At 39.3% G+C, this 26,224-nt stretch overlaps 1 protein-coding gene across 4 annotated transcripts in view; it reads right to left on the bottom strand.

The window, feature by feature from the left end:
- The window catches only part of DACH1 (dachshund family transcription factor 1), a 519,370-nt gene that overhangs the window by 268,477 nt on the left and 224,669 nt on the right, over nt 1-26,224 (bottom strand). For all 4 annotated transcript variants that reach the window (XM_069205293.1, XM_069205292.1, XM_069205291.1 and 1 more), the window contains exon 2: nt 14,188-14,303. In XM_069205293.1, coding sequence (XP_069061394.1) covers nt 14,188-14,303 — 116 coding nt within the window. The remainder of the gene's footprint in view (nt 1-14,187; nt 14,304-26,224) is intronic.

The following is a 26,224-nucleotide window of genomic DNA, read 5'->3' as shown; positions in this document are numbered from 1 at the left end:
AGAGGGCAGTGCAGCCCCCTGCATATTTATAGTGCATAGTCCTGGGGAGGTGGTGGCCCCGTCGGGGGCTTCTATAAGCCCTAGGAGAAGGGCCCCATGCACCCCATCCTATTTTGTTCTGCAATGCCTCCGGGACCTGAACCACTGAGTGGCACAATTACAAGCAAATGTGGGAGACAGGGCTTACTTTATTAAAAACAATACACAGTAGAATTCATGGCTATTCATCAATTTCACAGTGAATTTATGCCCTGGGGGGTACCTGGAGTACCCTGAACTAAGGCTAGGGTGGTAGGATAAACATACCCTGCCCCCTTTTCTTTTCTTTTTTTCTTTTCTTTTTGAGACACAACTGAAGCTGAGTCTCAAAATGGCTGCTAACACGTCCTGGATGATCATTGCACAAGATTGGTAGGATTTGTGAAGTCTTTGCACCTCTTGATATACAAATTTGTTTTTCCTTTAATATTTCAAAAACTACTAAAAGAATTTACATCAAATAACAAAACAGGCACTTTCCAGACCAAGAGCTAACTTTCTGGCAAATTTGGTGCAATTCCCTCCAGCAGTTTGGGCTGAAGTTGTGTCTAAAATCTCTATGGGAATTGACATAGGAAGTGCACTTTTTTGACCCCCCCTTTTCTTGGAACCCGCTTGATGGATCACCCTAAAACTTTCCATGCACAACAAGATTTTTCTGCACACTTTTTTCATGAAGAATCATCAAATGTTTTAGAGTGATTTGTCAAGTGGGGGCAAGAAAAAGGGGGGTCCCAAAACACGTTTTTCCCATGCAGTTTTCCATAGGTATTTTAGACACAACTACAGCCCAAACCAATGGATTACACCAAATTATACTGAAAGCTAGATCTCAGTCCAAGAAGATTTTGGAGATATTAAAGAAAAAAGATTACATATATTGAGAGATGCAAAGGGTTTCTGGATCTGACAGATCTGATGGTGAGATCTGATTGGCTGCCACCACTTCAACCACTGCTAGCGGAGTTCAGACCAGTTTCCCTGTCTCAAAAATAAATATGAAAAAAAGAATATGAGGCATGGTACTGTTACCGTATCCCACTAGACTTGGTGCAGGGGTCCTCCAGGGACCCCCAAAGGGCTAAACTTAAAAATGAGGCGCAAATCGTGAATATTCGTGATCTCCCATGCTTGCTTGTAATATTGCCCCTTGTTGGGCCTTGTCCTGGGAGAAATAAATGTATGAATTAAAGAACTGGGTTTGTCCTGGACACTCGTGGACTACCACTTCTCCAGGGCAACACTAACTGATGGAGGGGGGCCACATGGCCCCCTTCACTGAGCCAGAGGTGGCCCTAGGGACTGCCCCCAGGGCCAGCTCCTGCAAGCTCACGAGCTCTTTGACAGCTCCTGCTTGCAGATAGCGCAGTTTGCATGCAGGGAAACAGAAGAAAACATTGTTCCCACAAGCAGGGAGCTGTTATTTTAAGCAGCTCTCTGCTTGAGGAAGCAATGCCGGCTCCTACAGGATGTGGGGAGTCAGCTTGGACTGTAGGGATGTCAGGCTCCCCCGTGGTCCTGTCACTCTCTCTTTGTCTCTTGATGGTATGGAAGAGAGAGAAAGAGAGATTGTTATAGTTAAGTTTTACACAAATAAAAAAACAATCACTACTGGCCTACTGGTTTAGCTATTGTGCTGTCACTCAGTTGGTTGAAGGTTCAAATCCTGGTATCTTATTTGTTCATTTACTAGTGTTTTGACTGTTAAACATTCCTAGTGGTGGAACATTTATGTCTTTTTGCCATAAAAATATTTGGGTTTAATGTCATATGTATGTCTGGAGACTGCATTACAATAGTTACCTGTGGCCTAGAGGTTAATATTTCAGGCCCTCACGCTGAAGGTTAGTTGTTCCAGCCTCGCTGTGTCAGTAATCACACTCCTGCTTTAATTACTTTTCAAAATTAAATATTTAAGATATACACCGAAATGTATTCACACTCTTTTTACTTAACAAATATTTTTTTCTTTTCAATTTTTCCTAACTTATCTCATTCTAAGTATATCATTTATCATTGTCTTGAAAAACTCTCTGGGTGGTTGTAGGGGGTTGGCTGCAGAACCTGGTGGAAGGCCAGGCCCTGCGGCCAACCACCACTGCGCACGGCCGAAGTCTGTGTGTGTCGCTGGGGTATGTGGTTTAGGGGCTTTGGCCATGCGCGGTGGTGGTTAGATTAACATACAGTAATTAAAACTAATTTACATTAAAATACATAGAAATTCACAGAAAAAATGCAAAGGTCACTGGGACATTATAGTTAAGTTCTGACTTTACTCGCACAAAACCATAGAAGTTCAGCAGTTATAGTTAGAAGTATTTCAAGTAACTATAACTCGCGCTCTAAAGGTAATTAACTCGCATCCTTGCCATCACTGCTAATGACCCCAGATATTACAGCACTCATGACAACTTCTATAACGTTATTATAATATAAATGAAACATTAGCAATCAAATTATTGAAAATAAAGTGCGGGTGCAAGTTATAGTTATATTAGGGTGCGAGTTATAGTTACTTGAAATAACTCTATAACTGCTGAATTCCTATGGTTCTGTGGAAGTTAATTCAGAACCTAAATATAACGTTTCTGTAACCTTTGTTTTTTTCAGTAAAATATATATATACATATATATATATGATGGCACATATACACACACATATATATATTCACACACAAATATATATTTTATACATATATATACGATGGCACATATACACACACATATATATATTCACACACAAATATATATTTTATATATATAGCGAGAGAGAGAGAGAGAGGAAGATTCCCAAATGGACAAAGAAATGTTTTTTGCAAATGCACCGTTCCAGAAACCAAAAGCACACATGTACAAAGTGTTCACTTGATGCACAATTTACTTGCATGTTCAGCATAACTTCTGTGCACAGCACGGTGCAATGGTTGTAGTAAGCCATGAGTAGCATTAACTAAGTGACAGGAAGTCATATAGCTACACACCCTCTGCTTTAATACACAATGAGGTCCAGCTAAAATAATAAAAGTGAACAGTTGTCTATTGCTGAGCTGCCTATGTTGTGCTATGTTATAAATGGCATACTATTGTCAGCAATATGTCTTGGTGCTGAATTTAATTTGAGAATTCGATTAGAGATTTAACAGAAAGCGCTGGGATGTAATTCCTTTGCCAGCTGTATTGCCATGTAACTATGTTGTGTGCATGAGAGTGAGTGTGGTCTGCCTAATATGTCCAATGTTTTCTTTTGTTATTGTGATTATAGATGTATACCATGTGACAGTACAATCCAAGAGCCTTGCTTACCCTTTGAAATGTCTTTTGTGCATTATTCAGGTATACAGAATAATAATATGTGGGTTCAAGCTATCAATCAACTACAATTTGTACTTCGTTAAAGTGAAAATTTGATTTTAGCTTATGCATACTTATTTTGTTTAGATTCAAGGTATGACACAATCATAAATATGTAAATGTGCCTTTATCTCAGATCTTAAGATATGTCAAACAATGAAAAATACGGTAGTTAGCATCACGTTTGTTCTAAACTTACTTTCGAATGTATATATGGCAAATGTCACTCTCATTTGGTTCCAAACTCTTAAATTGACATATCACTTCTTCACTGTACTTGTCTAATGAGAGGATCCAGGTGAGTTAAGTAATCAGTAGAGTGCAATTATGCTAGCCTGCCAGCAAAGTGAAAACTTTAATTGCTTCATCATTATCACATTTCACATTTAGAGTCAATGTTCTGTCACATCTTTAAATTGTTTCATACTGTAAAAAGAGTAAGTAGTCTTTTGAATTCCTGTGATCTGAAAAGACATGATGAAAACTATAACTTCTCTAAATTGTTAAACTTGCAGGCTACACTTAGCAATTTGTCCAAAGAAATACACATTCAAAGTGACAACAGAAAGGTCCACTGTCCTTCACTTTCCATTCCTCACCTAATTGAGCACCTGAGGACAATTCTAAAGAGGCGAATGTAAATAAAATTGCACAACTCACTTAATCCATTCAAAGACTGCAAAACTGGTTTCTGACGCAAGGCTGAGCAATTCAGATATTTGTGCATATTGAGAGGAACAATGTTCAATGCACTATGCAAATTACATGGATATGGGAACTGCACCACAAGTGCAAAATTAATTTTGATGGTTGGTGCTGATAGATTTGCATAATAAATGCATAGCAGCCTGAGCAGTGACGGAAGAGAAACAATAAAATGTAGGGTAAATATGACTTTATCTGGGAGTTACAAGGTTAGTTTCAACACAAATGCAAAGCAGAAAGGGGAAACAAAATAATAAAGGAATCCTATCATAAAGAATCCAAAAGTAAAACTTCAAAACCCAATGAAAAAATGATTATTTAAGGTGCCTCGTTTTTACTGGGTCTTTTCACAAATAATATCCTAGTATCCAGTAGGATTCTAAGATATCATTGAAGGATTACATTTCTCAAGAGTTGGTTTTCAATTTCCTAGTCACGTTATATGACTTGAGTGTTTAATATTTACTAATGATTTCAAAATGCTTATCCCTGAAAATTTCATCTCATGTCAACTAAGGGCTACAATGTAGTGTACTTTCCTTCCCAATAATAAAAGCTTTTGAAACATGTGGTAACCCCACAATTTCTTAGGAAATTACTTCAAAATATTTTGACCAGCAAAAGGCTGGTGATAATGAAATAGAAAGAGAATTGAGAACTGTTCAAGTTTGCTCTTTTCACTGGCCGGTCTACACCTGATTTGCACAAAACATGGTGACTCCTACATTGGCATTGCAAATAGGATGCTGATTTAGTATTTGGAAGATGCCCACCACCGAGAAGCTTTTTGCCGCCCCACACTTCTATAAATTGAGAACCCCAGGAAAATCCTTTTTGTTTGTCCTTGGAAAGCTCTGATGTTTCCTTCCGATGTAAGTTAAATATAGACATTCTCTTCTTGTTTGCACATACTGAAGACGTGATTGTTCCACCAGCTATTATCCCAGCATCTCCTCCCTGGACTTAGAGCTAACACCTTGAAATCAACCATGGTAGGGATGGATGTTAAAAATATTACATTATAAAATACTGTACTGAAACAATTAAAATAATGGCAAGCCCAAAACAATTGATAGACGGTGACATTTCCGTTCGTGCTACATATCACGTTTCAGGAATGAGTCATAGGGCAGCAAATAAACAAACTCTACAAAGAGCACTTGTAAAAGCATAATTTCACGCCATAAAGGCTGAGTCAAAATTATAATTATTGGCCTGGAATCTTTTCGAGGGCAAGACGTTAAAGTAAATCCTTGCTCTTTTGTAAAACAACTTTGCAATTTAAAAAATAATAATTTTAAATCAATGAAAACAGCTTTGCAAAGTTGACTTACAAGTTGCATTTTCTGTCTCCAGTTATGATTTAGGGAATGGGGTGTGCACTGTGCCACATTGTTATTTTATATATTTCATCCTAAAATTACATAGTAGAGATTAATTTTAAAAACTGTTCATCTAGCATCACTTCTTATGACTGTGGTAAACAAAGTAGATTGTCCCACATCTCTATTTCTTAATGTTCGTACTGTGTGAAGAAATCGGAAAAATATACATAGCCATGTTATAGGGAGCGGAGCTGGGCAACAGTTTTTGGACCGAGCCCCTTTAAATATAAGACCATTTGTGTTTAATTATAGCGTGAATGTTGCGGTCAATACATATTTCTTATGCACCCATAAATGTATGTGTGTCTTTGTGATGAACAATGTATCTAATGGCTTGCACTACAGTCCCACAAAACTTGCACAGACAATGCAATTAACTTGAGGCACTTTTTTTTTTTTTTTACAAAAGTCGTCTTTTAAAAGCTAATCATTCTTAGTCAGCATTCAGTCTATTACATTATTCATCTCATGTGGAAACTCATGGCGGACCATAAATTGTTACTTTATCTAATCAAAGGAGACTTAACTTCAGAGAAGGTCAAAGGTTTCGTTTCGTTAAGTATTATATTACACTATGATTTTAGTTAAAAAAATCTAGGAAGAAAAACAGCCTAGAAACTTGTAATAAATGAACCTTTATTGCCTCTGGCATTGGCCTATTTAATAAACTTCAAGTGAAGGTTTCTTTCAACTGTTACGGACAATGAGGTAAAACAAACTCTTAAATTACAGCCATGTGTCACATTTGGAGAAGTAATTCTTTTTATCTCAGGCTGAAAAACAAGAAAGAAAGTAAAGGAACCATGTCTTTGATATTTAAAAGTGGAATCTAAGACGTGATTAGGTCAAAAACTGTACAGAGGTTGAGGGAATTAAATTAAACCAGTGCATTATTCCAGTTATGCACTAATGTTTTACCAACCGCAAGCCTACAATCAAAACATTTCGAAACACAGTTTTATTTTAAAGATATAGGCTGCTTTGCTCACCACTTTCCTTAATTGTTAAAAAATGACTGATTTCGACCTTGCGTCATAAAAATGTATAACAAGGTAATCAATTGCTTGTAAAAAGAACACATTTGCATTGCTCGCTTTCACCTGCCATGTAACACAGTATGGCACCGAACATGTTTTTCGTATTTTCTTAACGCTAATGACATAATGACTGAAATAAAAGGTCTTCCTGTCCAAAAAATACGCTGCACACATTTAGTTACTGGGGTTACAACTTACTGTGTATTATGGCAAAAATAGGCATTTACATTTTACACTATCTGAAGTAAGTAAATAAGAGCATTTCGGGGCAACATTGACATACTAATATAACAAATACTTAAATAACAAAAACGGAAATGTGAGCAAAGAGTGAGGAAAATAAAAAGTGAAAGAGCTTGTTCATGGACCTGACGTAATCTGTTTTGAAAAAACAAATACGTTTGATTTTACATTTGGTTTCTGTACAAGTATGCCTCATTAAGAAGACAATTAACTATTCCCAGTACTGAAAAAATATCACCTACTATTGAGAAGTCATAATTTTGAAAAGAGAACACATGCAATGTGAATATTATGGTAGGGATGTGATTTGAAGCTTCATCCCTACATGGACTTGCAAAATCCCTAGGGGGAGAGATGAAGGAGAGACAGAGAGATAGATACAGACAGAGTGGACATAGAAAAAGAGGAAAACAGACAAAAGAAAAATGGAGTTATTTAATGCAAAGTAGCATTGTGGACACGTCTATTTAACTAACTGGTCGAGGACACAAGAGAAGAAACCCAACACTGTTGGTCAGATTCACAAAGGAATTTCCAGAAATAAACATAGATTTACCACTAAAAATAACTTATTTACGGCTTTCAGAAATTCACAAAACAATTCCTACCAGGAATAAATGGATTTAGTGCTGTGGATTTCTCTGCCACACGTGGAGAGAAATGTACAATAGTGTGGGAATTACAAAGCACAGAAAGCCTTGCAACTTTGTAAATATCCACAAACATCTTTATTGGTGGGCTTTCATAGGTTCTGCTCTGAGCCTCTCCCACACTAGAAGTGGTCCAAATGTGACTCCAGTCAAGAGCTGGAGTAACTACCCTTCCACGATTGAATGTGGTGGACTTATCACCTCACATTTCATGGGATGTAGTGAAAGGATTTTCTCCAAGGGGACAATGTTTTCCATGCTGAGAAATTAATAGGAGTATTTTCCCAGTGGGATCTATTCCCACAGTTGTGAAATCTATGGTATGGAGATTTCTGCACCAATGTATCAGGAACTAGGGGGAAATGACTTACAGGCAAATGACAGTCCCAGTAGTATTTCTGGAAACCTTTGCCTGGCATGGTTTGTGTATTAAAAACAAAAATGGATGTCCTGGTGGAGCTATTTATGTCTCCACTCATCCTTTTCTATTTGTTTTTGTTAATTTGCCCAAATGGATCATATAATGGAAATTGAGCTGGAAGGACAAAATACAAACACTCCCAAACTATAGAACTGTTCTGCTTTTATAGTACACATATACATCCAGAAGTGCAATCTTCATGTGGGTGTGACCCACACAAACAGTGAATTTCTCTCAAGTCAATGCATGTTCAGACTATGGGATGTGTGTTGAGCAAACAATTAACTGACAATAAAGAAGGATTATACCAACTAAGAGGTGATCTATATCCTGTACTATCCAAAATACTGCAATTGGATCAGCCCACAGACCCTACAGTTTGTGTCATTAAAAAACGTGTGAAGTGAAGGACTCCCTCTCCTCCCAGAATGTTTTGGACCCCTTCTGAGTCTGAAAGTGTCACTGGGAACGATGGGAGTTTTTGAGGAAGGTTGCAGGCAGGGACATCATTACCCATTCAGAGCAAATAATATCTCATCAGGAACATCAATAAAATGATTGGATATCTTTAGACTTACCTAAAGGTTTCTGCTTACAGCATAAAAAGTGATGTGGGTTAGAGTGAGAGCAGATATGTAACACAGGCTTTTGTGATGACCTCATTTATACATCCTTTTATTAATGATTTTGTACAAGTAGTTAGCATGTGAACCTCTTCTTCTCTGCCTGACGAATTACTAAACTGTATCTTTTTGAGTCCTGATTAAAAGTCTGAACTTTGTTTCCAATTATCATAACCTCTTTGGTAATTGTAGCTTTCTGCACTCTAACACTCCTCCCAAACAAGTATCATCTGAACATGTGGCTAGCAAATTTGATACTACCTTTAATGCATTTAAATAATATGCATATGAGCTATATCCTATTAGATTATTATTAGATTATAGGTCTAGTTGGAACATTACAGCTCTGTGATATTTTTCTTAGATAGTTCACCTTATGTAATCAAGCAAAGTCTAAAGGTGAAATGCCACAGGGAAATATGCAGTATTTGGCATGGTAAGTATGATTCCTGAATGTTTTCTTCTTATTCCCTTGTGAGTAGGCAGGTCATCAAATGTAACACAATTGACTCTGAAGTCACCCCATTAATCCCACGGAGACAAAAAAGGCCTGATTTAGAGTTTGGTGGGAGGGTATTCCATCACAAAAATGATTAATATTCCCACCCACCCACCATAATTGTGTTATATCCTACTGCAGATGTAATAAACTGGATGGCCTATACGTCACATTTGTGACTGAGTAACCACATCCACAACTCTCTAAATTGGTAAGTGTTAGGTTTGCTGTAAACAAATTGGTTGCTTTTTGGGCAAAACTATGGTCTAATCTAGCTGTTAGTATGGGCTGAAAGACCTTCCCAATTGAGAGCATGTTGTTACTTTCGACTCTAACATACTCAATTCATTTGTGTAGGTTTGAATCTTGGTAATATCTGATGAGAACCAGTAAATACTACAAAAATATCCTTAGTTAGATCAATATTGAATTGTGTACAGGTACAATTAGATGGCTTCAACCTTAATTGTTCATTAATTAACCAAAACAAAAAACAGCCTCCACAAATGGCACAACATAGTTTGAGCTTCCTACTTTCATGTATGCAATGGCTCTATCCGGTTCAATTTGCTACCTTGCTTTTAAAAAGCAATACCTCAAAATTGGTTGGAGATTATCCTTCATACTTTACTTGGAATGTGAATGCAAAAGAAGATAAAGTGCACTTCTCACATGTTCCTTCTCCACATGGTTAAAGAAACAAAGGATGACTATCATGTTGAAGGTGTATGAGTTAAGTAGTTGGAAATGAGCATTGCGTCACTAGCATTATTCTAAATATGGAAAATCTGAAAAAATGGCACTAATGATAGTATTGGATGTTACAACCTAATGTTGTATATGGAATTGTGTGGCAAAATGAGGGCAATAATGTGGCAGCGGGCTGTAGGCAAGCCATTACACATCTAAACATCGTGTGGATGGTGGCTACATGGCACTCCAAAAGGTTGTAAGGCCCCATTAACCACACTGGTAAGAAGGAGTAAGCCACATACACAAAGCATAAAGTGTTTTCAGAAAAAAATCCAAATCACATTACTTAATATGAACATCGTGCCATTTGCTGATGACACACAACTCATCATTTCCCTCACTGAAGACCCAGACACGGCCAAAAGGAACTTTCATACAGGAATGGAAACCGTCACCACCTGGTTGAGAGAAAGCTGCCTCAAGCTCAACTCCAACAAGATGGAGCTCATCATCTTCGGAAACGTCACCTCAGCTTGGGATGACACATGGTGGCCCACACCCCTCAGAGCCCCCCTGCTCCAACCGAGCCCGCCCGCAACTTAGTAATCATGATCAACTCCTCCCTGACCTGCCAGTTAAACTCTGTCACCTCCTCCTGCTGGCACACACTCCGCAAACTCCAGCAGATCTTCAGATGGATCCTAGCAGACTGTTGCAATACAGTCACCCATGACTTAGTCACGAGCAAGCTCAACTATGGCAATGCTCTCTACGTCGGCATCTCAACTAGGAACATCAAAAAACTTAAACTTATCCAGAGCGCCACCGCCAGACTCATTCTGGCCCTCCCTCACAGAGAACACATGTCCCAATACTTGAGGACCCTCCACTGGCTACCGGTCAAGAAGCGAATCACCTTCAAGCTTCTCACCCACACGTACAAGGCCATACACAACGCAGGACCAGCCTACTTAAACCACTGTGTCTCCTTCCACACCCCGCCTGATCCCTCCACTCCACCCAGATGGCCCTGGCCACTGTCCCTCGCATCCGCAAAACTCACATTGTCCTTTCCGAGAAAAAAGAACAATGACTCTTAAGTAATCAAAATGATGTACAGGATGCAAACAAAAAGTCAAACAGTGCAGAAGTCAGGTGTAGAACGTGGCTGTGCTGCAGAGAATAGTTTCTACTGAGATGAATATATAGTAATGTGACTGCAGGCATAATTCAATTGAAAATGGCTTCCCAGTTACTTCCTATTACTTTCTATTACTCCTTTCTCTCACTTGTGAATGTTTCCTGGTGTATTGCCTCCATGTTAATAGAGAGATAGCTAGATAGATAGACAGACAGATAGATAGATAGATAGATAGACAGACAGAGAGAGATAGATAGATAGATAGATAGATAGATAGATAGATAGATAGATAGATAGATAGATAGATAGATAGATAGATAAATAGATATCTGCATCCTGCATAGTGACTATTTAGTGATAGTAAGAGACAATTATTTTATTCCTAGTCTCTTGATATATTGGACCAAGGAGAGAAGTGTTAGGGTTTAAATTTTCCTGGAGCAAGACCCAAAAAAACTCTGAAAAAAGCAGTTTTTTATTGCGGTATCATTACTACCAAAAGAATCATTGCACGACAATCCACAACCCAAATAAACAACATTGTGTATTATTATCCCGATGGTGTCAAGTCAATGGGCAATACTTTCAAATACTGCTATACAAAGGTTCACAAGACTCTGCGTTACAAAACAATTAAAATACAAAGAAATAAAATTCCTATTTTCATGGCACAAAAGACAGTAGTCAAAATAGCATATTAAAGGGATTTTATTTTATTTTCTTTGACAGGCAGCAGCCACAACAGATAGCACATGTGTTTTGTCTAAGTCATAAGCAGCCTATGCACTGTTAATGCATGAAGAGGAGGTGGGCACACTCTATGTTTTGTGAGACATCATAGACCAGCTCAGCGCCCCAACTTATAGCTTTTCATCCATACCTCAAAAGCCAAGGAAACAACTTGCGGAGTCCTTGAGATCATACTTTGTGCTTGACAGCACCATGTAAGTTAGAAGAAGCTGTATGATGATTGTCCATATACTACAAATTATTTGATGTCTGGCACACTCACTTGTATAAACATTGTATTTGCTAGAGTGGATAAGCAATGTTGGAACTACATTTTTTGTTTCAGGACCTGGGCTCTATCTTGTGATCTGGGAGCAAAGTGCAAAGGAATGGCAAAGAAGGATGAAGAACAAGCAGGAATAACTGATGCAATAGAGTGAGTATGCATGTGTGTGTGTGAACTAGTGTGCATCTGTTCTTCCTACATATTCATGCCTAGAAGTGTGTGTGTGTTTTGATGTGGTCTCCGAGGCATCAGACACCCCCTTTCAATGGGGCACTTTCAGCCACATCCAGCTTAATGGGGTCCATCAATTGAGCAATGGTAGCAACTCTTATCAGATTGTGGCATTTCTGGCGCAATAGGCTTGACACCAGCACAATGTGGGCATTTCTGACATGATGGAGCCATCTTTTAAGATACCAGTTTTTGGTGGATTGTGGATATTTTGCTTTATGGGTCCGCACTGGTAAAGGATGTTAATTTTCTACTGATTATGGGTATGTCTAAATTAATGGGTTCCATCCTTTTGATTTTGGTCACTTGTGATATAGCGCTTACAACCATGGTGCAATAGTGGACATTATTGTTGCATTATTGTCATTCTAGGCATGATTCAGACAACCATCACCATTATGGAGATCCTGAAAAACATGTAAGCAATACTGGCTCATTGTTTGCATTTTACGTATACTTCTAGCCTTAATGGGTTTACTGGTGCACTTTTAGCAATATTCTGGGCACCTCTGGAATGTTGGTTGATATGTTTGATAAAATGCGGCCAATCTTTAATAAATCATAGACATTCTTGACGTAATCACTGTCATTACAGGCATAATGGAGATGAAATTCCCTGGAATATGTTGAGCATCCCCAGTATATGGTAACTGCACACAGTCATAACCTTGTGTGGCAGTGGTATAAGGCAAAAACTATATTATAATGTGTTGGGCCCAAACACGTATTCACTAAAAGACAAAACCTGCTATTATATGTCAAAATGAGCATTAATTAATGAAAATGGCAAGATTTTGTTTGGAGGATTAGAGTTTATTACTTCAAATGAAAAGATTGTGTTTGATACATTTTCAAAAACTATCAAACTGCCTTAAGTGAGTAAAATAATTGAATTTTCAACATATATCGAACTGATATCTGATTCATATTCCATATTTAGTTTGAGAGACTTAGGGCCAGATTTACAAGGCCCTGGCACATCTTTGTGCCACATTAGCATCATTTTTTTTACGATAATGTGGCTTAATGAGACAAAGATCGCGGTGCCGTATTTACAAAGTGGCGCAATGCATGCATTGCACCATTTGGTGACCCGAGGTGCCACATTATGCCTGCACAAGGAGGGCATATGCAAGAGGGGACGGCCCGGTGTGTGGAGGCCCTGAAAAAATGGCACAATGAAATCTCCAAGATTTCATTGTGCCATTTTTAGCGTCATTCTAAACACCTGTTCAAACCAGGCATTGAAAGGAGGCATCCATTGAAATCAAAGGGCCTCCTTGCATATTTGCTCCACTACTGTCAAAATTGAAAATAGAAGCAAGTGGAGCAAAGCGCCACAACAGCATCAAAAATGTTGATGCTATTGGCCTAACGTGTGCCATGCTACACCGTATTGTAAATACGGCGCACCTATGGTGTCGTTGGGTGGCATGGGGGGGGAGATTCATGAAATCTACTACATCAGTACTGATTCTTGTAAATCTGGGCCTTAGAGCAGAGGATGGTTCCTTAGAGCATGAATGTACATGTTGCTATCGTTTTTGTTTCTTGAATTATGCTGAGGCAGGTCATCATGTATGTTGATAAAAGCTGTTATGACATTTTACTTCTTTCTGTGGCCTACACTTCTATGATTGGTGCAGCCTGTCCACGGTCTCAATAAGGAAGGTCTTTGCAATTTGAGTGGTAGCACTACTGTATAAGTTAGTAGGGTGTATTAAGTCAGCAGGGTACTTTGCTGACTCGAGCATACATTTATCAGATTTGTGTAACCTGTTTTTTCAACCCTGTCCCTTCCAAGTAGGTTTACATCATAACGAATGCCTGAAAATCTACCTAGAAAACAGAGAGTGGGAAAAAGCTAGATAGATTTTGGAGTATGGAAAATTACTATGCAAATTGTGCTGAAAATGTGCCTGTTTTGCCAAAAAGTTTTGGAAGTTTCTAAAACTTGCACTAACTTAGAGACATATCGGGTTAAATTAATTTAGTTTACACACTGTAAGCGCAAAAAACAGGTGCTCGGCCCATCAAAGCCCATAAAGATACGGCCCCGGGTAAATGTGACATACGAGACGAGTGTGCAAGGGCAAAGATGAAACGTGAGCATAGAGACAAATGATGACTGACCTGCTAAACGGATTCTCTTACCTGTCGGCGGGATCATTCCGGGAGACATTAGTCCAGGGACTGTGTGTGGCATGATGTGAGAGTTCTCCGGAGACGTCACACTTTGAGTTCTTTTGGGGGGCCTTCCTGGTCTAGAACTGAAACAAATAAATCATTTGAAACGTTTTCCTCACAAACTAGCTGTTGTCTTGTACAGTATTTCAAAGTTATTTCGAGTGATAACATGGACTGTAAATAAATTTGTTTCAAGGACGGTTGCATTTGCAGTTAGATGTAATAGACTTCCATCACTAATTAGATTACATGCTGAATTCATTTTCCTCATTGAAGATCAACGGCTCTTGATGCATAATTCATAGGCTGCACCTCGTTACCTGCTTCTTCATATTAATATCTATACACAGTTTGAATTGCCTCGTTTGCATATGCTAAAGTTCTGCATGCAGCCTTCAGCATGAAAATTATGCACTAACTTGTAATAATTATTACAGTCAGGCTGCTATTGATTTATGAGACTTTTAAAAACCAAATATGTGTAGTACTTGTAATGAATGATATTTTAAGGTTCTTCAGGAAATTAAAAGGCAATGGCTGCCTAAGGAAATGTTCTGCTTGTTTGATTTAATACTACAGTTAGCTGGGAGGTGGAATGAAAGAGTGATTCAGACCCGTAGCACATTTTCCGATGATATGTTTTATTACTTCGCACTGCTAGCTTGATACCTCGATGATAAATGACAATACATATCTAATGTGTGAAAAGGTCTTGCATTTTTTTTACTTTCTATCATGTAAAAGATAAGTCAAGTTATCATTTAACCCCTCTTTTACTGGATGACAAGATGTTGCTTTTCCCACATCAGCGTTCTGCTCACAACACACTGCAGTCAGCGGGGAAAAGTGATGCAGAGAGATTTTGACCATCAAAAGATGGCCGTGGTATGAGAGACAGGTAGGTTTCGTGTCCCCAAATCCTGATCTGTAGGCCTAATTTGTGCATCCCACTCACATGTAAGAAAATTCAGAAACGCTGCGGATGATGTGTCAAGCCATCAAGGCTGAGATGCTACATTGGGTATGTGTGACAAGGGAACTGATTACATGAAGGATACCGACTGGGCACAAACTTCCCTCGACTACTGTCAGTACTCTTGGAAAGCCAGCATATCTGTGAGATACCCTTTCCCATTTGTAATTGGAGGGTTGGATGATACGTAAGGAAAGGCTTGTTGATTCTGAACATCTCGTAATACAGAACATGCACCTGATGTAGCACTCTCCCAGTGGAGAGTATAAGAAATAGTACCCAAAAAATCAGCATGCTAAACAAAAATGATTTTTCGCGTGCACCCTCCCTCGAGCAAAGGGCATATATTTCAAATTGCACTGCAATACTGTGTCCTCTGCTGCACCCTCCTGATGGCTGTGTAAGACAGCTGACTTAAGTTAAGGATTGCCTAGCACTTAGAAACAAACACAAATGTCTCCCACGTGTATGGTCTATGACAAGGGCATAATGAACCCTCCTCGCATTAGCACCTACAGTGCGGGAGGATTGTTTATGGGCCTCTTCTGTCTGCAACTCAGAAGGCAAATGTTAATTAATGCTATAGGGAAGAATGAAAAATGGGGTGGTTGAAACGAGAAATAAAGGTAAAAGGATGAAAGGAAGGAAAGCTGAAAGTAAGAAAGGCTGAAAGATAGGAAGGTTACTGGAAGGATGGATGGAAGAGTGGGTGAAAGAATGTAGGTAGATTGGTGGGTCTAAGTATGGGTGAATGGATAGATGAATGGGCAGATGAAAAATGGCAGAGTAAATAGAAACCTGCAACAATAGGTGGATGGTTGAAGGGATGGATGGACGGGTGGATGAATGGACAGGAAGCATAAAGGATGGCAGAGTAAATGGAAATCTGAGTTTATGGATGGACAATAGGGTTGATGAATGAAAGACTTTATTGATGGATAGATAAGTCAAAATATGACTGTATGAACTGATGGATGTATAGATGGATGCGTGCGTATATGATGGATATGTGAATGGATGGGTGGATGAAAGGGCCAATGGATGGGTGGTGAAAGACTGAATGATGTAGGTAAAAAACAAAGAAAGATTGAATGACGAAGTAAAGATGAGCTGTTGGATATCAGCGGCTGGGTGGAAGGGTGAAAGCATGAACATATACACGCTTGGATTGAAGAGACAAAGGGGCTCTTCTAGGGAGGCCAGGCTGACTTGCTTTGCTTGCATGGTGCCATCAGAGCTTTAGTTTAAAGTGGGGGGTGTTTTCATTCTCTGAGTACTCTTTTGGAATATGATATCCACTGAAAGGAAGGGCAGTCTTCAGATCGCAGTCTGAAGAGTGCCATGAATAGCCACGGACATCTTGGATACTAGCCACCACTAAAAGTTTCTGCAAAAGTGCTGCTATATGTCTGGAAGGCTAAAGTCACATACTGAGTGCCCGATCTTTGCCACTCTTTGATCAGGATAACTCAGCAATTACGCAAAGCATGGATGGTATCCATCTGAACATTAACAGAAGAGCAGATAACAACACACCTCAGCCAGAATGCAGCATTTATACTATAGAGTTGTGCGTTTGCCTTCTCCTGTATACCACACCTTGTATAACATGACAAAGCACACTGTCACAATCTTTATATGTGCAGAGTTCTCCGACCCAAGTGCGAAGTTGCAGTTTTACTAATACCGAACAACAGTAAACTTACTTAAACATGCAAGTTTACCTTTGTGAATTAGGCCCTGTGTAATTTTGTCATTAAATGCTTTGAAATACAAACACACGGGGGTGATTTTCGAAGAAAATGCTACTAAAAGTAAGCCTGTTATGCACTTAGAGATTAAATCAGAAAGAAAGATTGTGTGTCACAATCTTGCAGACCAAGGGGAAAACAATTATGGCTGAAGAACATAAAATTCGAATCAATAGGTATTTTCATGATAGAAATATTAATGCATAATTAAACCGTATCTAAGAGATACTATGGAAAGGTGAGCACATTGAAAATCAAAACATGGTACTGGCCTTAGCAGTGGCAATCGCAATAAGCAAACGCAAAGTGAAGGCCTCACTATAATCCAAGAAGGGTGGTGTGAGGGGGAACCATAGATAACTCAAACAAATTCCGAGAAGCAGAAAAATGTAAAACATGGCCTGAAATGCTAGGGCGACTGCTTAGAGGTCGCATGCTTGTGCCAACATTAATCTTACTTTCCTTTAAAAAATGTTTTACCTTACCATAGTTCAAAGGAAGATCAAACACTTTGCACACAGCTTTCCTGCAAAGTTTCAGTGAGAGGAAAGATGGGGAGCATGACAGAAATCCTGAGGGTCAGGCACAGAGAAGGCCCCACCTACCCTGATGATACCGGCCAGATGGTTACACACATGTGCACCAGCTGTTGCTCAGTTACAAAGAGAAAAACTGAAAATGCACCTCTTCGAGAAACATCCCACCTGCAAGTAACTAGAGTTATTGTATCCCCCTTACGAAACCTAGGTAAACAAGCATTGGCAAATCCGCATATGCAAGAGGTATTGGCTTTGCAAATGGTTTTTTTCCATGCTGTTCACCAGCGTAGCTAAAAGTTAGTGGCATAGAGGGGAGTGGAGTGTTGTAAAGTGGAATGGCAAAACATGGAGTAAAGTGTTAGAGTGGAATGGCAGAAAGTGTTGTACATTGGAGTGGCATAGTGTGGAGTCATGTAGAGTGACATACACTGGAGTGGCATAGAGTAGAGTGGACTGGTGTACAGTGCATTGGCATAGAGCGTTGCAGAGTATAGTGGCACAGACTGAGGTGTCATTTAGTGCAATGGCATTGAATTTAGCGGCAGATAATGCAGCGTCGAAGAATGCAGTGGCATAGAGTGGTGCCTATTTGAGTGGGGTGGTGCAGAGTGGAACGGTGAAGAGTAGAGCGGTGCAGAGTGGATTGACACAGAGTGGAGTGGCACAGAGTTGAATGGAGGAGAGTAGAATGGCAGAGAGCAGAGTCCAGTGGCATAGAGTGCACAGTGGAGTGGTGTACAGCTGAGTGAGGCAGAAGGCAGTTGTGAAGAGTAAAGCTGAATGGCTTACAGCTCAATGGCATAGAGTGCAGAGTAGTGTTGAGTGGCATGGAGTGCAGTGGCATAGTGTAGCACACAGTAGAGTAGCATACAGTGGTGCAGACTATAGTATAGTGTCATAGAGTGCAGTAGCACAGAGTGCAGTGGTGTAGAGTGGAGTAGTGAAGAGTAGACTGGTATAGAGTTCACTGGTGGAGAGTGCAGTGTTGCAGAGTAGAGTGTACGAGTGCTGTGGTATAACATATAGTAGAGTGGTGTAGAGAGCAGTGGATTTAAGTACAGTTTGCAGAGTAGAATGAAGTGGTATTGTGTACAGTGACATTTGAGTGAAGTTGCATAACGTCCACTGGTTTGAATACTGGTTAAGAGTAGAGTGGCATATAGTGCAGGGCAAAGAGTAGATTGTTTCAGAGTAGAGTGAAGTGGTGTAGAGTGGAGTGGTGCAGGGTAGAGTGCAGTTGCATAGAGTAGCATAGAGTGTAATGTAGTGTAGAGCACAGTGGCATAGAGTGCAACATTAAAGAATTGATTAGAGTGGCATACAGTGGATTGCTGTAGAGGTAGAGCGCAGGGGCTTGGAGCTGAGTGTTACAGCATACAGTGCATTGGTGTACAGTGTATTGGCATAGAGTGCAGTGGCACAGAGTGCAGTGTTGCAGAGGGACATAGAGTACAGTGTCATAGAGTGGAGTTGTGCAGAGTAGATTAGTGTGGCCTAGACAGGAGTGATTTAGACTGCAGTGGTGAAGAGTACAGCAGTGTAGAGTGGCAAAGAGTGCACTGGCATAGAGTAGAGTGGCACAAGGTAGAGAAGAGAGGCATAAAGTGCAGTGGCATAGAGTGGAGTAGTAAAGAGTGCAGAGGCATGTAGTGGTATAAAGTGCAGTGTTGCAGAGTAGAGTGCAGTGGTGTGAAGTGGTGCGGAGTAGAGTGGAGTGGTGTAGAGAGGAATATTCATGGTGCAGTAGTACACTGCCATTACAGAAAACATTTGAACAGAAATACAGTTTTTTAAATAATAATATATAGTGCACAGATGAAAATGTGTGGAAATTGAATCACTTAGTTTAATTATTTGTTTTCATCATATTGAAGTATTTGTTCCCAACACATTTCAGAACTAAAAAATGTGCTTCATTTGTGTGTTCATAATTATGATATATTCTGAAATATTTACACAGTTCATTTAAATGTTGTTGTGTGCTAGGTAAAAACATAATTTCTACCCCCAGTATAAAGCAAGATTGCAACATAAATCCTCTCACTTTGAAGTCAGAGGAAGAAAAGTAAACAAGCACCCTTGGAAGACAGCGCCTGACATTTGACCTCGGTCTTTGAATGCACAGTAAATGTAACAAGATAAGAACAAGATTTGAAGGAATGTTAAAAGAAAGCAAGTTTGTGAAAAAATACAGAAAACATGGTTTAGGTAATGGGAGGAATGAACAGAACCTGGTAAGCCTTTTAAAATCTGCTTGCTTTCATTTGTGAAAGGCATGCATACTTCATGCCTTTTCCGGTGTTTAGCCCACCTACACAGCATCAGTAAACTACTGAAAACATACGAGGCGTGATGTTTTCAGCATGGTTTAAGGACTACTTTATATCTTTATTTTCAATGCAGCGCGATCGTGCTGGGGTTTACATATTGCGATCGCGCAGTGTTTTTTTTTCTTTTAATTTGTGTGGCAAGAAAAGTCCAGTTATGTGTTTACAATGCTAATAGCTCTAACTCAAGCAAATGCGAGACCTGTTGCATTGAAAATGCTTGTTTAATGTTAGCACTGAGTGGAGTAAAAAGCAGCCCATTGCTGCTGGTGACCAGATGGCTGAATGTAAAGGTCAGGAGTGCGACGTGCAGCCCATCGTTTATCACTGGTGTATACAGTAGCATAAGTACAGTCAAAAGCATACAGGGAACTGCACACCTCTTTCCATGCTTGTGCTCTGGCTAATTCGACTTTATGGCAACTGCTGTCCCTTAAACAGGCATAGGATATAATGAAAATTATCTTTTGGCATGGCACAGCTGCCATTGGTAGAATAAGCAGCAGTTCTAGGCAGCTACATGTTTACTTCCCTGATGTTATTGGCTGCTGTGAATAAAGTGGAGGATGTTCTGTGTGAAATTATTTTAGTCTGAGAATTGGTACTGCCTTCTCGGGGAAGGTGCTAAACAACCAAGTGTTTCCCAAGCCAATAGGTATGATTTTAATGTGCAAATACAACCATGCACAAAAGTACACAGACTATCTCTACCCTGAATATCATCCAGTGTGGAGCCAAAATCTTGGAGACTATGAAACAGGCATAGACACAGAAGGGAGAAGATACACTTGAACATGGATCAGGCACAAATAGCCTGCCCATATTCTGCAGTATTTCTCTGTGATTACAACTGTATTAATTGTTGCTGTGTCTGATGTGCTAGAAGAGCTTTCTGATGTTGTTGTCCCTTCCATGGTAGACACTCTAGTTACTACTGTGGTCACTGATGTTACAGAATCTGTGGTTGTTGCAGTCATGGCAGTTGATACAGCAACAGGAGTGGTCACAGTTGTGTTCCCTGCTTTGGTTTCAGCTAGGATCACTGCTCAAGCCCCTGCTATGGTGTCAGATTTGGTCACTGTTTTTGTCCCTGGTGTCATTATAGCTATGGTCGCTGATGTGCTTGCAGCTGCTGCTGTTGATATTTTTAGAATTATTGTTACTGATATTGCAGCACTATTACATGTCCTTCACCAACCATCAATTTGAATTCAATGTTTTGAGTATGCAACATGTAGACTTTAGTCAACATGCCGTTGCTCTTTCATTAATTGCTTTGAAATTTCGACAGATGTAAGCATGTAGGTGAAATCATAAAATGCTTGTGTACATTCAAATCAATTCTTACTGTTAAGGTGAACAACTACACACAATACATATATTTTGATGTTAACATGCTTAGACACATGAAAAAAATCTTAGCCATTTAATAGTCAAGGAAATATAATTTTGATGAACCCTGACTATATGCCCCAATAACTTTGCTCTTCTTGTCCTGAGTGATTTTCCAACACATGGAGTCTTTTAATGAAGGTGCTATTCCAATGCCTGAGTGTGTTATGACAGTTACATAATGTATTTTAATAAGCTCTCCCTAATAAATTCATATGACTGATATTCGTGATTTGTTCATGTGTCTAATCATTTTAATGTCAATATGAAGCATTTTGTATGCTTGTTCACCTAAGAAAATTAAGGATTGATATAACTATACCTAAGAATTTTATTGGTTCATCTACAAGCTGGAATCTGTAGAAATGTCAAAATATGAAGTAAAGAATAGACAGCGATGAGTTGAATAATGTCCATATGATGCATACTCCTACTTTATATTGGTGGCTGTTGGGGAGCATTTGCATATTGGCAGTTAATGTGGATCCCTTCCTCCACTATCCATAATAGGATACAACACTTTTTGGCAACATGACTGCTGTTGTGGTAGGTGTGGTTGAAGTTGTAGTAGCCCCTATGTTATTTGCAGTGATTCTTGGTGTTGTGCAACTTTGTGAAATGTGTATTACTGCTGTTACTTTAGTGTTACTGCTGTGGTCACTGTTGTTGTCCCTGCTTTGCTGGCAGCCATTGGTACTGCTTTCCAAGGCATGGTGGCGTCTGTGATTGCTCTGACAGTCTCTCCTGTGGCCACTGCATTTGTGGCAGATTATGGATGGCTCAGTCATGACAACTGCTGCTGCTGCTGCTAACATTTAAGTCTGGCAGCGTTTGTTGCTGTTCTGGTGGCTGCTATGGTGAAATCTGGTGTTGCTGCTGTGGGTCCTGTACTTATGGCAGGTGTGGTCTATGCAGATGTTACAGCAATAATTGCTGCTTCCTTCCCACTCCTATTGGAAGGCACGATTTCTGCTTTCGGCCATACTGAAGTAGCAGTTGTAGTAAATGGGGTGGTCACTTCTGCAGTGCACCTGTTGCCACTGTCATGGTCAATGCTCTGCTGGTAAGCTTTTGTTGCTGCTATGGAACTTACTATGCTGAAAACAGCTAATATTGCTGCTGTTCCTGCGATTTGGGCAGCTGTGGCATTTGCTTGTGTTACAGCTATAGATAGTGTTGTTGCCAGTGTCATGATGGCAGCTATTGTCACTATTGTGATCTGTGCTTGAGGTTTTAGCTTTAGTGGAAGCTGCCATCGCTGTTGTGGTCCCTGCCTTGCTTGTAACATTTGTTGCAACATTTGCTACATTTGTAGTGTTGGCTGTGGTCATAGCTGTTCCAGCTTGCATTGATGTTGTTGTAGTCCCTGATGTGGTAGAAGTTATTGTCAGCAATGTTATTAGAGCCATGTTGGCAGCTGCGGTAGATGCTGTGGAACTTGCTGTGATTGCATTGTGGTTACTCCCAGGTTACCTGTTGTAATGGCACCGGAGGGCAATGTTTCATCCACTCCTGGTATGCCAGCTTTGGTTGCAGCTATCATCTGATGTGTTTGTGCATCTGTTGTTGCTTCTTTTACTGCTATGGTTCCAGGTGTTATATTTGTGCTGTTACTGATATGGTTACAATTGTGGTCACTTTTGTTGTCTTCACCTTGCTGTCAGAGTTTGCTGCTGAGAACTGTCTGCTTGGATGGCAGATATGATCAATGCAGTGGCTCTTTCTGTGGTTACAGCAGTGGTTGCTACAGCTACTTCTTATGCAGGAATCTATTGTTATCTAGGCAACGGAGTCAACTTTGGTAGTAGCTGATGTTTCTGCTTTTGTCAGTACTGTTCCAACAGTGATGGTCACAACTGCATGGTCACAACTGCATGACAGTTGGTGTGGCAGCTGTGGCACTTCTCTTGTGGTAGGTGCAGTTGCTGCAGGATCTCTGTTATTATTTCATGTTTTTAGTGGTGTGGTTCCTGCTGTTGTGTATCTACAGGAGCAGCAGTTGCTCCCAATTCTATCATCCCTACTGTACATACTATGATGGCCACAGCTCTGGTTCCCGACATGGTGGCAACTGGGATAATGGCTATGGCGCTGTTGTCTTTACAGAAATCATCACATATATGGTGACTGCAGCTCTGACTGCTGATGCTTCTGTGGTAGTGACTGTTGTGACAACTATTGAGGCTGGGCTGGTGGCAGCAGTTGTTGCTACTCTTGTGCCTGCTGTGGTGGATCCTGTGGTCAATAGTGTTTATCTTGATTTGGTGGTCCCCGCAGTGGTGAAAGTTGTTTTCAATGCTGTTTTCCCTGCCGTGGTTGCAGTTATAGAAATTTGAATTCATTTGTCAAGAAAAATCTTTGTTTGATTTACCTTCTAAAGAGTCATGTTTTCCCTCAAATACTTTTACTTATAGTATGACCCCGAGCACAGATATGATCCACCCAGAATACTGATTTCAAGATATACCAGCTAAACAAGCTGTACATGATACTTCATATTATATTTAGAGTTGTACTAAAAAAAAAATCAACTTGTACTGCAATTACGTCAAATATATTTTCTTCCCACAGATGAGCAGAACATGTTCTCCTTCCAAAGCTATCAGTCAAGTATTGAATATATTAATTAGCTAAGACAGCTTATGAATCAGGTACTAAAATAGATGTAATTATCTTCACTACGGCTGAATCAACTGGACATAAACAGCCTTGCTATGCAGTTTGGTGCATTTATATGAAACTAAATTCCCATTAGTGCAACTAATGTGTTTGCCATAGAACATACAAAGTATCACTGGACAGGAAGTCATACAAGAAAAATTGGGCCTTAAGTTGTTTTCTGAAAGGAAGTTTGTTGATTAATTTGTGGAGCTCTTCATGTGCTGGGGTTTGTTAAAGTGAATGGGCTAACATGAGAAATTGGGTACTTTTGTGCTGACGATTTACGAAGTAAGGTATTTAAAAATGGGTAAAGTGTCAGGTTGTCGGATGGCTGTATTTAGTTATACATATTGAGGTGTCTCATAATGCTCGAATTGTCATCTTATATGAGTGCAGTTTTGATTTCTTTGACATTGGAATGAGAGTCCTGATACATCGTTGGTTGTATACGTAAATTACTTAGTGAGGAGTTGAACAATTGGAAAGTAATGCACCCAGGATGTTAATGCAGCCATGGAGCATGGAGTGATTAAATCATTATTTTAGATTCGGGTGATTTGATTTAGACACTATAAGTCCCAAACATGATGTGGGTGGAAGAAGTGAAGTTGGTAAACATTACTAAATTGAACACTACTTATAAAAACGTCCACTTACACGATGGTCAGTGTTACTGACAATTTCATATTCATGATGAAAGAACTTGAAATACATTTCCTGACTGTTAAATATGTTCATTTTTAAGAAAAAAGTTAACGGAGATTGGAAATTAGAAATTTAGCTATTTATCTGAAGTACAGTTATCATAATGTGACCATATAATATATAACTACATACATTTAAAACAGATTAGAAGAAATATAAAAACATATGTGTACTAGAAGGCTATTTCATATAGATTTTGTTTTCATTGTTGGGTTAGCAGCAATGCCATGTTTTCTGCAACGAATAGCCTCTTGGGAGGAATGTGTGGTTTATGCCATATGGATCAATAATACTGCACACTTTTTCATTGTCTTCACATCTACTGGGAACAAAATATTGGCGCAGCAAGATGGGACGACTTTATTTGAGCTTTCAAAAATGGTTAAATTTGTGATGAGGAGAATAATATATCAAAGAAGACTGAAGGGTGCCAACCAAAACCCTGTATGACTTGAATAACTTCCACAGTTTTAGGACTTGTAATTCTACATTTCTGGAAACATTTTACTACTATGGCACTAGTTTAGAAAAAGGTAGACACAATTAGAGGACAATCAAGTGTTATCTTTTGAGGACAATTATTTTGTTTCCAAGGAACTATCCAGCACATGTTCCAGTTGCATAGGGCAAGGTACTCCAAATGCAAAAGCATTCCAGCTTGATCTGTAAAACAGCATCAACACTTAAATATCCATGAAAGTTGGCAAATTTGTTTCTGACACATATGTAAGATCCTTTAGATTCCCACCTTAGGAATTGGGTGGGATGTGGTAAAAACTGATATTCAAGTTGCAATTTGCATTGTAATAAAATATGGCAGTACAATTTTCATGTGACTTTTAAGCGTCATTTACCTTGTGGTCAATGTCATGGCTCACTATAATTACCCATCTTTTTTCTTTGGTTGACAGTCTGAATCAGAGGCTCCTCAAATGAACAACATGTGACCCTACAGAAAATGTGGTTCAAATTAGTTATCCCCCTTCTTAAAACGTAAACATTTTAAAAATGTCTTTCTTGTTCTATTTGATGCCTTCCTATATCCTGGCTCTAAAAGGTTTTGAAGACTTTTTTTTCATGAGAGTTATTACTTCGTTTAGAGAATGGTGCACATGGTAAATAAATGTTAATGTGGCACTGGTTGTACTTCTTTTAATCTTAGATGAAAAAAAATGCTGTTTTGGCTGACTATATCCCATCCATGATGCAGTAGTGCAGACTAATACCACACAAAATGTGAACAGTGAGCCATTCACCTGAGCAAAGGGATGGTGGTAACTGCACTAGACAACTGCAAAAGTAGGCAATAATTATGTTACCATTTGTTTATGTCCCACTTTTCATCACAACATACATGCAGGAGGTAACGATCTGCTTAATCTGTAAGTGTGCTACAGTTTAGTCTCATAATTTGGCAAAAATCGCTAATTAAGTCCCTGTGGTAGAAATATTTTCAGTGTATGAATTGCAAAATGTATTAATTGTGCCCTTTGATTTTTTATGTGTCAAATTTACATATTTGAAAATATCTGTTCATCCTTTTGTTGTGATTTTCCCTTTCAACGTTGTTTTTAATACTATTCAATCTTTCCATCACAATATATACATTCAAACTCATCCTTGACCCTGTCATATTTGGAACATAGCTGCATAGCT

The sequence above is a fragment of the Pleurodeles waltl genome, chromosome 8, assembly GCF_031143425.1.
Source record: "Pleurodeles waltl isolate 20211129_DDA chromosome 8, aPleWal1.hap1.20221129, whole genome shotgun sequence".
In the NCBI taxonomy this organism is placed as follows: domain Eukaryota; kingdom Metazoa; phylum Chordata; class Amphibia; order Caudata; family Salamandridae; genus Pleurodeles; species Pleurodeles waltl.
Note: the sequence above shows the minus strand (reverse complement) of the source record. Positions and strands in the feature narration are given on the sequence as shown.